The sequence below is a fragment of the Crassostrea angulata genome, chromosome 2, assembly GCF_025612915.1.
Source record: "Crassostrea angulata isolate pt1a10 chromosome 2, ASM2561291v2, whole genome shotgun sequence".
Classification (NCBI taxonomy): domain Eukaryota; kingdom Metazoa; phylum Mollusca; class Bivalvia; order Ostreida; family Ostreidae; genus Magallana; species Magallana angulata.
In genome coordinates, this window is record NC_069112.1 from 37229605 (window position 1) to 37241807 (window position 12203).

General features: G+C 31.4%; 1 protein-coding gene and 1 pseudogene across 1 annotated transcript; both read left to right on the top strand.

Moving 5' to 3' along the window:
• Positions 1-480: 480 nt before the first annotated feature.
• LOC128174281 (uncharacterized) lies at positions 481-6024 on the top strand (annotated as a pseudogene).
• A 5073-nt stretch (positions 6025-11097) lies between these two features.
• On the top strand, positions 11098-11994 carry LOC128172314 (olfactory receptor 52B6-like). Its single transcript, XM_052838107.1, has one exon. The coding sequence runs from the start codon at positions 11125-11127 to the stop codon at positions 11992-11994; it is 870 nt and encodes a 289-aa protein (XP_052694067.1). The 5' UTR covers positions 11098-11124.
• The last annotated feature ends 209 nt before the right edge of the window (positions 11995-12203 follow it).

Sequence of the window (12203 nt, forward strand, 5' to 3'; positions counted from 1 at the left end):
ATATATTTTAGATCAAACTATGACAATCTTCACAATTGTTTTGACTTGTAAATAATTAAACATAGAGACCATAGAAGTGATAGGAAATTCGGAAAGTTAAATTGTTTAGTATTTACATTGTGTATTTTTACCGGTACGCGTAATTGTTCTTAATTATACAAAATAACTACATGTATTATGTATCTGTCGTTCACTTTAGATTGAATTAGATGATGACACAGTCACGATCGGCGTGTGAATGTGTTATGAGAGACTACTACTGCCATCATGTTGCTGCTGCTCTTCTTTTTGGGTAAGAACATGTAATTCTTTGTGCAGCAATAGTTTCTTAAACTTTAAAGTTTTATTGATTTAAAGCTATTTTAAAACAACATCGTTTCTTTTTGTTCCTTTCAATAGCTACAAAAATGTCAGCAAGACTGACATCAAATGTAGTTGGCTAAAACGCCCCGTCTCAACCTAAGAAAATTGAGACGATTGATGAAATGTTTCCATCTCCAACTCCAACATACAGGTAATTTCTTAAATACTAAAAAAGATTATTAGTTTTAATATTCAAATATACTAGGGTATACAAGTACTAAAGTGAATATAAAAATATTTTGCTAATTTTTCAATGTATTTATATGAAACTGATTGACAGTGCTCGTTCAAGGCCGTTTTACGACACCGACCATGATGCATTATATAAAATACCAGGACATTTAGGGCGATTTACTGGTATAACTATGGTTAACTTTTGATTAAAATGTTTTTGTAAACAATTGTGTTGAAGAGGGGTTTTCACTTTTGTGTTAAAAATTACTTCTAAAATAGTTCTGGCATTAGACCAGTTCTCGTCAAATACAAGTAATGACCATCCTATATTTTGTGTAAATTTGAGATGTAACAATGCACTTGCAAGAACTGTTCCCATGATACTAGTTTGTTTTTCTTATTTTTAAGTAGAGGCATAAGCAGTCTTTATAAAACTTAATTAAATGGTACAATGTACTTTGTTTTTATCCTACTAGCCCCTGTCCCCTAATAATATTCATAGGTCATGTGTTGGGTTTTTTAAACAATTTTTGAAAATAAAGGGGGGAACTGACCATTTTTTAAAAGACTGCAATTCTGTATAATATTTTTTTATATCACTGTGTTGTTCATGCTTGCTTGCCAAATGTTTCCTATTTGAACTGTAATCTACTCATTCGTTAACATACTTTAACTGAGTAATATTGACTCCAATAGCTCAATTTATCTTTATTTTTCTTGCTAAATCTTGATTGTTAAACCCAAATATTTCCTTGTTTCCTGAGTCAAAACAAACGTCATATAATCTTAATAACTGAAATGCATATTATTTGAAAACAACATTAGGTACTTAATAACATAAAATATTACATGTGTTGGCTCTGGATTCATACCTGTAAACTGTACAATAAAGTTCTTGAAATCCTTGGCTTACAAACTGTGCATTTTTTAGTTACAAATTATCGTGCAATCATTAAAATTAGTGGTTTTTGTGAGTATCATGGACCCACGAATTTACATGCAAACGAATGACTTTTTTTTTAAGTAAAGATATCTTTTCACTATAAAGAGTTACCCATGAAATTACATCACAACAAACAAGTAAAATATTAGCTATCCACAAAAATTGCTACCACCCCAAACTGTCACCTTACAACAGTACATTCCTGCATTCAATGTATTCTATTTAATTATCATGTAATATATTGACTGTATGTCTGGTCTAAATACATAACTGTAAAACTGTTTATATACTGTTATATAATATTCATTACTCTGTTATCTTTCATACCAGTACCGATACTAGAGATAGTATTTCTTTTTATAAGTAATAGTCTTGACTCTAAAAATCTTATGCATGTGCATTCTGTATTTCATTTCTAATCATTCTATTGTTTGCCTTTAATGAAATTATTTATTATAGACGGAGGCTGCTTAAAGGACATGTCACGATGTTGGTAAAATTTTATTATTATGTTTTTATTATTTACAATGCTTTAGAAATGCATTTCGAATGATTAAATAAAGTTTGGGAGTCATTCGTTGAGTTTTAAGTAATATACAGAGCTCACAATTCTTGTCATGTAAACAAGGCCCGTGCCCTGTTTTTGTTTACATAGGTTCAATATACCAGTAAAAAACTTTTTCCCGCTTATTTGTCTATCTTTTTATTTATTGTAGGCATAGATAAACAGTTCCTAACGTTTAACACATTCATTTTAGGCTTAAAGCCGAATTTTTTACCTTAACGTTCAAAATGTAAACAAACGCTTTGTTTACATAGCGAAGAATTTCAAGCTCTGTAACTCGCTTATTACTCAACGAATGACACTCAAATTTCGGTTGCCTATTAAAAATGCCTCTTTTAAGCATTGTAGATATTAAAAGCGGAAAAATAATTTTTGACCGAAATCGTGACCATGCCCCTTTAACAGCATCCGTATATTGTGATTGTCTTGCCCGTGACGTCAAATAATGAAAAATTATGAGATTCAATCGGAGACGTATCTCTCTCTATAGCTGCCCCCTCTCCCCCCCCCCCCCCCCCCCAAACAAGTGATTTGGGAAGTCGGTGTATTTTACAAGCTGATAACATTGTTGCGCGTGAAGAAAAATAGATAGAATTGACCAAAAAAAATGTATCTATTGCAAACATGTCATTAAAACAGAGAGAGAGAGAGAGAGAGAGAGAGAGAGAGAGAGAGAGAGAGAGAGAGAGAGAGAGATCTTTAAATTAAACATCACAAACAGTGTATAATACTCCATTGTTAAGTATGCTTCCTTTCTCTTTACTTGAAATTTAACATCACAAACAGTGTAAAATACATGTACTTCATTGTTAGACAAACGTTTTCTTTTTGCTAGAAATCAAAACATCACAAACAGTGAAGGATACTTTATTGATGGGAGTGCTTCCTTTCTCTTTACTTGAAATCAAACATCACAAACAGTGTAGAATACTTGTACTTCATTGTTAGACATACTTTTTCTACTTGCTAGAAATCAAAACATCACAAACAGTGTAGAATACGTTTTTCTTAGGCATACTTCAGTTCTCCTTACTTGAAATGAAAATTTAGGACGAAACTGTTTTCCCTTATCTTGGAAGGAACACGTGCACCTCGCGCGTTGATTTGATTAACAGGGGTAACACGTGGACTTTGTCACAAAGTGTTATATTCTTTTGTGGATACTAATGTTATGAATATATAATATTAGTATATTTCAAATGAATATACGTAAAATTACGACTAAAACGCTCTCTCTCTCTCTCTCCCTCTCTCTCTCTCTCTCTCTCTCTCTTGTATACATTTAATAACGTGTACAGTTTCCCATATTGTTTTGTGATGCAAAATAATTTCCTCCTTCCTTTTTTGTAAAGAATAAACACATTTAAGAAGTAATATATTAACAAGCTTATAAGGTGAAGATAAGGAACAACACTAATTATTTTAATATTATCTACCTAACTCTGATGTCAACCTGAAAAATATCCTCGCGACCTTAACTTGCCATAATACTAAACCGCTTCGCAAATATTCTAACATGATAAGCGGTAAGCGCGCTGTTTTTCCTTAAATAAAAAAAAAAAATCATATATTGTCATATGTTTCATTTCCTCCGAATAGATGCCTCCCTCTATCAGTACTTTCAGTATTTCATTTTTATTTTAAATTTTTTTGAATGACTCTAAAAATCTTATGCCTGTGCATTTTGTATTTCATTACTAATCATTCTATTGTTTGCCTTTAATGAAAATATTTTTTTTAAAGCGCTCCACTGGATCCTTTCTCCAGAAGTTCCAGTACAGAAACCACCAGTGCCATTGGTTGAAGACCTTTTGGTTTCGGAAAGCTTGAAGACCAGGACAATTGGCTCCGTACACAACCCAAAGTCACGGTGGACATTATAAATACGACAGCAGAGAAAACTAAGGGGCAGAGAAATAATGCTGTTTTGGCCATTGTCCGAAAACTGAGAATAACAGCCTCTAAGTTTGGACAAGTCTTAAAGGCTGTAAGACGGAAGAGGTATTATTTAATTTAGTTGTTTTGTAAGTCCACTCTGTAATGACTGTGTTTACTATCTCCCTTTTTTTAGAATGGACTTTGAGTTTGAACACTGCTCTTGATATTGTAATTTGAAAAATGTAATTTGAAAAACATTAGGTTCTTTGGAAACCATCTCAATGTTGCTAGTTTTGATGTGCATTTTTTTAGGATGAGCAAGTCTTTGTTGAAAAGACTGCTCTCTGCATACAACCTAGAAATATGTCCTGCCATTTCATGTGGGATAACCAACTAAAGAATGGTAATTGACAGCTACATACTCTTAGGGGCTTCTCTTGAGGAGACGGGTATATTCAGATTAATAAATTAATATACATTGTATTAGTAATTCTTCCAGTCGAATATACTTGCAGTAATTTTTTTTGGAATACTATATATACTATATTTGATGATCAGTTGATGTGGACCTGAAGTCAAATTGTCCATTTTTAATTCAAAATTTTAAAAAATACACTTTGTCTTTAATTTTTCTTTAGAATTCTATACAAATTTTTGACTAATTTACGCTCTGGACCATAAGTCATGTGATCTGCTCCAGAGAAAAAATATGAACTTCTTTGAAAAATATGGTATGTGCTTATAATACATGTGATAATTATTATTCAAAATTATGCAGGAGATTGGCTACACGAGTCTGGAGCCATAAGGGCTTTACCTGATGGTATAGCCACCCATTAACACCATTGTTCAGAACATACCGGTATACTTCATTTTCAGACAAAGGTGGCGAAATATCTAGAGGGTGAGATAATTGAGGTAATGTGCCCTTACTCGGCTAAAGACATGAAGGTAAAAGACGCAGTTGAAACAGTCACTGGATTTTTTCTTGGTATCATTAAATATTGTATTATACATTTTGTACAGTATTACCCATCTTTCTGGTCTTAAAAATATTTTCCCACTATACGTTTGATAACTACGAGTATGAACAATGGTTTGTTTTTAGAAAATACAGACGGGTATTTGCACCCAAAAGATGACGTTGATCATTACCATTGAATTCAAGGGCAGCGCTAGTTGTATATCAACCAGAAGAAATGTTGCAATTTAATAGTATTGATACCTACATATCTGACTTTTGTTCGCATTGTAAAGGGCATAAACTGGTCGGCAAACATGAGAAACTCATCGATTTTTATTTTAAAACGTTCATACCAGAGGTCAACAAAAAATTAATTGTACAGTTTATTACACATCTGCTGTTTCTGGTGAACGTATTTGTAAGAGTCATGTTCAGGTTTAACAATTTTATTATGAACAAAACATTTCACTATATTACTGAAATTATATGCAAAAGCAGTTTTGCCATAAGTGTTAATACTTTTATTTTGTATTCATTTCGTTTTAAATTCGGCCAATATGATATTGATTTAAGACAAGTGTTTCCCAATGCATTTCATTAAGCGTACCTGATAAACCAATTGAAAAATTAGATGACAATAAAAGGATTAATATTTTCCCCGCTTCTATGATATAATTATAAAACGAATGTATAAACTAATGCAAATAAAACGACCTCTATATATGTATGTACAAGTTTCGTCACTACGCCCAACTCGGATATAAAAAAAATGCAGCGAGAAATATATGAAACACCTTTCGGTCAGCGTAAAATACAAAAAGGAGGAGACTGCGAAGTTTTTGAGATGGCAATAAGAATTTACTTTCACTAATGTCTTAGGTAAATTCATATCGTGTTCATGCTTTGACTTTTCTGGCAAACACAAGTAACACTTGTATTGGCATTTAGAATATTTGAATGTTCATAATTATGAAAAATAATCTCTTTGTCTCTGGCAAATAATAATATAACTCAAAATTTAAATTATTTGAGTTAAGGGACTAATGGATGATCTAAGTACATCCCATTACAGTTTTAAATGTATGCCTTCTATCTTGTGAATCAAAAATTAACCAGATCTTCTACGAGATTGAATGATGTGTTTGTGTGTTAGATATATAGACTGGTTTTAAGATTGTGTAACAATAACACCATGCAGTGCTCGTTTTGTTATTTTGTCTGAAAACACACTTCACAGTACGCAATTTTAAGTGAAGTATTAACTCAGTATCAACAAAGACTGATTTATGAATGTAAAAGTTCTCTCGATCACAGGAAATCGCGAAACCGATCATAAATACTTCATGCTTTCACATTTCATGTTAAAAAATAGTTTACATTAAATGCACTGCGCCAAAAAGCCGTATTGTAGTTAAACTACTTAAAGATACAACCCCTTTATTGTATACATCAACACCCATTGGTCAGACACACACATCCTGCTTTTAAATTGTTATCGCATTGGTGCAGCATCCTGCATACGCAACACTATTTAGTATTTTCGCAGAAACTGTACAAATGTAACAGCTTTGGCTGTAAAACATGAAATGGGTTTATTATTTTATCAAACTTGTTTTTTTTTAATCTCTGTTTTCATAAAAAAAAGATGAAAGAAACACTGGGAACATTACACAACAGACACTGTTAGGTTCTCTTCAAACATGGTACGCGACAAATGTGTTTTCAGAAAAGCGGATATAAATAAAAACGTTTCATTAAAAGGATACTAGCCCCACTGTCATCATTCCCTGTCAAAACTCAGCTAAACGTCTGGAAATGTTTCATAAAAAATGTATTATCTCCTTCTTAACAACACCCCCCCCCCCTACCAGTACTCAGTTTAAAAGTCCGAGTATTAACCTCATATATATAAAAAAAACTTCTCTTTAAAGGGTTTAGGTTGAATTAAGTGGCAAGACAATTTTGATGACGCTGGGTCCATGTGTAAATTGCAAAAAAAACGTTTCAGCAGAATATATTTTTTTTTTCAAGGTGGTATAATATAATGTATAAAAACATGAACAGTATCATTCAACCGGAGGTAGCATCCCGACACATCTCCAGAGTCTGTATAAAGCTACCCCGGACTGAATTACCTACGTGATGGCTGACCCACCATGTACTGAGTTTTGTACAATAATGGCTCTAAATATAATTTTTTTTTAAAGTTTCCATCACAGGTCTTACGCATATATTTTAAAACATTTGAATAGATCAAAACAGAATTTTTTAATGCATAAAACAAAGATTGTTCTGTTGTTTCTTCCGTGTTCTGAAGTCGACAGTACATTTTGTTTATATATTTTATATGAAATAAAAGAGAAAAGTAGGTTGTACATTTTGATTGTGTTGTTTTGTGACGGGTAAAAACCAATAATAACAACTTTCCACTGAAATTGAAAAGTTACAAAATCACTTATTGCATTCCATATTTTCTGAACATTTTTACAATTAAAAATTAAATGTCATATTCTCTGTATCATTTTGATGCACTTTACATTTTTTATTTACTTGACTGTTCCATTTGCTTAGATATAAGTTATTACATAAAATGTTATTAAAGAGTTTGTAATTAAATTCTGCTATTTTTTTTTTATCTTCCATTGATTTTATGTTATTGAAATAGATACGTTCCCATTCTGACTTCGGGCTAATTTGGAACTCGTCACTTAATTTTTGCTGTGAACATGAGATTTGAAATTTCTTATTTTTTCTAGTATGGAATAAAAATAATTGGTGTTCTGTTGGTGTTCTGTTTTTCTGGAATCAATTTATCAATCTTTATATGAATGTAATCTGTAATTGAAAAATCAAAGTTCTTTTCATATTTCCTATATACTTTTTGAATTATGGTATATTCACAAAGCCAATTCCTTTTGTTATGTATAACAGTTGCAAACTTACCTAAGGATTTTAGTTTCCCATTTATATTGAAAAGGTGCTTTTTAAATAAAATTCAACTTTTTATCCATTTTTTTGAACAAACAGTTTTGCCCTTGTAAGTAAAAGAGCTATTAGACCAAATAGATTGATTCAAAAATGAATTATGTTGTTTTAAATTCAGGCCTCGTTATTAAAACACGAGAAAACTTCCTTGTAGAATTGGGGCAATTTTTTTAACAATATCGATTTTTTTGATAGATATTTCTGATGTGATTGAGATAAAACGAATATCTATGTTTAATTCTTATACAAAAAACTTTACGAAGTCGTTTATCGCATGTTTTGATTCTTACTATCTTGGTACCCATGCTGCTTTTAAAGCTTTTTAATTTCTAATTAACACGTTTACCTATAGAATATCAGCCGGCAGCATCTTCATACTATTGCATATATCTTTATCTTAAATTCCCATTACTAAAGAAGATAAGGGTGAACTATGCCTCAATTTACTTAAACCTTTGCATAGACAATATTTGACTAACAACATAATAAACCAATGATTTAAGTTATATTTAACCTTATTTACTATTGACAAGCCGTCACGATTGATCTATCTTGACAATCATAAAACCAGATAATCAACGACTATTGCCAAAAAATGCAATGTGGTTAAGCCATGCTATTTTCAATCACTGGTTTCAAAATAAAAAAAAATTCAAATCCACATTCATTACAAAAAATTAAAAATAAAACATCATCTCAAATAAAACATGATACAAAATATTTCAGACTTATCGATAGATATAAAAATTATGGTATTTAAACGGAAAACTCTTATTGGCCATGGAGTATAACTTAAGTTATACTATGTAATAGGCCAACCGATAAAAAATAACATATATACACAACCAAAAAAATACATCACATACCCAGGTCTGCTTTTTATGATTGTGTAATGAAATTTAATGCAGCTAAACAGCATCAAACAAGATGCCGCAAGAATTGTTAAATACGTTTCAACTTTAAACCACAGCACACACAAATATCATCAACTTGTTTGTTGATGTGACGTTTCTAATTGCGTACGTTCGAATTTTAAAAGCATTAGCGAGCAAAAACAATACCTTCCTCAGAAACACACAGTTTTTTCAACTGGTAGAATATGCGTACCGCTGATTGGCTTATTTTTTGGGTTACTTACTTAAATGTGGTTTCCTACAAAATATATGGCCTGAGCATTTTATTCAGTTAAACATTTAAATACGAGCATGACCTAAACGAATTCCCCAAATCAAATCCATATGCAAATTAACATGCCTCTACTCTTTTTCCTTTTTCAACAACTAAATAATAAAGTACCAAGACTAAAAAAAAATGGGACAAATGTTTCCTGAGGGTTACATGCTCATCTACATCTGATATCCTTAATGCCTAAACAGATCCTCGAATTTCAATGTATCGGTCTAGGAATACTTGAGCTTACATTTTTTTAATGTAACCAATTTAGGGTCAACATTTCTATATTAACAGGACTGAATTATGCTTTTACATATATGTTGTGTTTTAATGTGTATAGGTCAACGTGAATTGGCTTTAAGCAAAGTACGATAATTTCCGCCATTTTATATTAATTCAACAATATTATATTATACATGATAAATTGAATTCGAATAAGCAGCAGTCAAAGCCTATATTAGCCCTCTCCCTACATCAAGGTCAAATTCAACACAATGAAATATTTAAACGTTCAATATAATGTAACACAGAATAAGAAATGATAGAAATTGAAAAAAAAGATAAAAGAAAAAATGACAAATTTGGTACCAGTTTGAAAAAAAAAGATAAGACTAAACACTGTTTTCAGAAATAGTTATAAAAGAATTTCAAGTGTTACATGTATTCAATAAAAGTATCTACTACTTTAACAATTTGAACATTGATTTTAGATTAGACCATTTCACTTTAAGATTTTAAAACAAGACAATTAGACTATCTCTCTCTCGGTGTACCAAAAAAAATTCCCTCTAAAAATGAAATTGAACAATTGAAATGAAGAGCATTAAAACCTAAACAATACAAAATATTAGGCCAATATTTTTTAAAAAAATTTCTAAGTCCAATTTTCTTCTATAATTTTATTTTGATAAACCTATTTTTGATTCAACAATAAAATAATAGATGGTGTTAACACTAAAACATTTCAAGTACGTATTGACCTTCTTTTGCTTGCATGAATTTTATTTGATGTCAAGATCACTATTTTGAGATACGGTGTCTTAAAATAATTCAAGAATCTTTCAGTACTTTTGAATTCCGTACTATAAATATCATTACAGAATAAAAGATATGAAACCAACCTAATCATGTTGACTAACAAATGAATATTTCTATTATAAAGTAAAAATATCGAATGTTTTATTCTGTATATAGGGTGTATATGTATAACAATACGCATCTATATTAAAAAGCACTGCAGTGTTATGCAGCATTAAATAATTATTTGTTGTTACATTTTTGAAAGAAAAAGAAGTAGAGAAATCCATTTTTTAATTTTTTTTTCTACTTGTTTCTTTTGGTTTTAATTGTTTCTAATTTTTGCAAAGTATGAACGATCATTCATGTACTTTGTAGCGAATACGTTGACCTTATATTTGGTGTACTGGGACTTGGTACATAACATTATGTTAGATAATGTAAGCTTGATAAATTGCACATACATAACTCTCTGTGAAGACAACACAAAGAGACACTGTTGGTTCTCTTCAACTATGTCACGTGACATACATTGTAACTTTAAACTGGATGGCAATAAAAATGATACATCAAAAGGATACTAACCCCACTGTCATCACCCACAAAACCACTCTCCCCTTAGCAGTACGCAACCTAATGTCTGAGTATTAACATTATATTAATGCACTTCTCTTCAATGATTCTCATTGAGAACTCAGTTGAGTGGCAAGACAATTTTGATGTCGTTGGATCCTGGTCATACAAATCGAAGAAAATAGTTTTAGCATAGTTTACCAGTGAGTAGAATACTCATTTATTTTCTAACACTCTGTTTAAATTTACAGTTGATGTTCAGTGTGTATTTTTTTTTTTTTTGGTCGGACGTTAAAGAGATGAAATGTTATGTTCCTTCCGGTATCAGTCTTTTTTTTCCAAAGAATATGCTCTGCGTTTATGATATAACTGTTTTTCAATCTTAATTTACAGACAACGAAGGAACTTATATACTGATACTAGCAGTATTGCAGGAAAAGTTTGATATTCATTTTAGTAAAACTGTGTATCGGGAAAATACGCAGTACAATGGCGAATACGTATGTTGTTATTGCTGCATCGATTTTGTTCTGCATTGGATTAATCGGAAATTCTATCACCGTGTGTTTTGTTGCTGGATCCAAACGGCTGCACACTCCAACATACGTCCTGATTGGTTGCCTAGCAGTGTCTGACGTATTCGCCTCCGTGACGCGATATATTCAAGTATTTGACAATTCTCTTTTTAAAGAATATTCACACAGATATATATATGGGATAGTCACCTTTTTATTTCTTCACTCGGCATTTTTCCATATGGTGTTAGTGTCATATGTACGTTTTGTTTTCATTACAAATCCTCTCCACAGTTTGACACTGACTTGTAAAAAAATTTTATGGATGTCTTTTGCCATTTGGATAAGCTCTATTGTCGTTTCCATCGGATACGGAGCATTTAGAGTGCTAGATTTAATGAACATAATATCTTTCGAAACAGTAGAGTTTGCTGAGGTTGGGTTTGCCTTGTATATTTGTGGATTACCATTTATTATTGTAGTAGTTTTCAATGTTCGAAAGCTGTATTATCTGTATAACCAAACAGCTAATGTTCGGCGAACTAGAATAGCAAATACGATGTCGTTGATGTTTTGGATTATTATCTTGATTTATCTACTTAGCACAATCTATCCTTTAATTTACACAATTAACTTTGCATTCTTGAACAGTTCACTTCTAGATATAAGCTTAGATTTAGTTTATGGTATTTTTTCTTTTTCGTTGCTTGTCAATACTTGTTTGAATCCTTTGGTATATTTCATGTTTTCACCCCCCGTTTTAAGATTTCTCTCCCGATTAAGAAAATGTTATCATGGCACAGATCCACGCATACGCAATCCTACGTTGTGTTCACAGGTTTAATAGCATGGTAAACCATTTTTTCTTTTACAATTTGATATAATTTCTTGTAATTGTGATTTTCGTCATCAAATAAAATCGTTTTTGTTCTACATTGAGGCTGGCGATATGTTTAGATTGTTTAATTTTGTGTCTGCCGATTTCGTAGCTCTCCATCTGCAAAAAAAATCAGATGAACGACTGGGGAACTAGTTTTGCAATTTACAACGCAC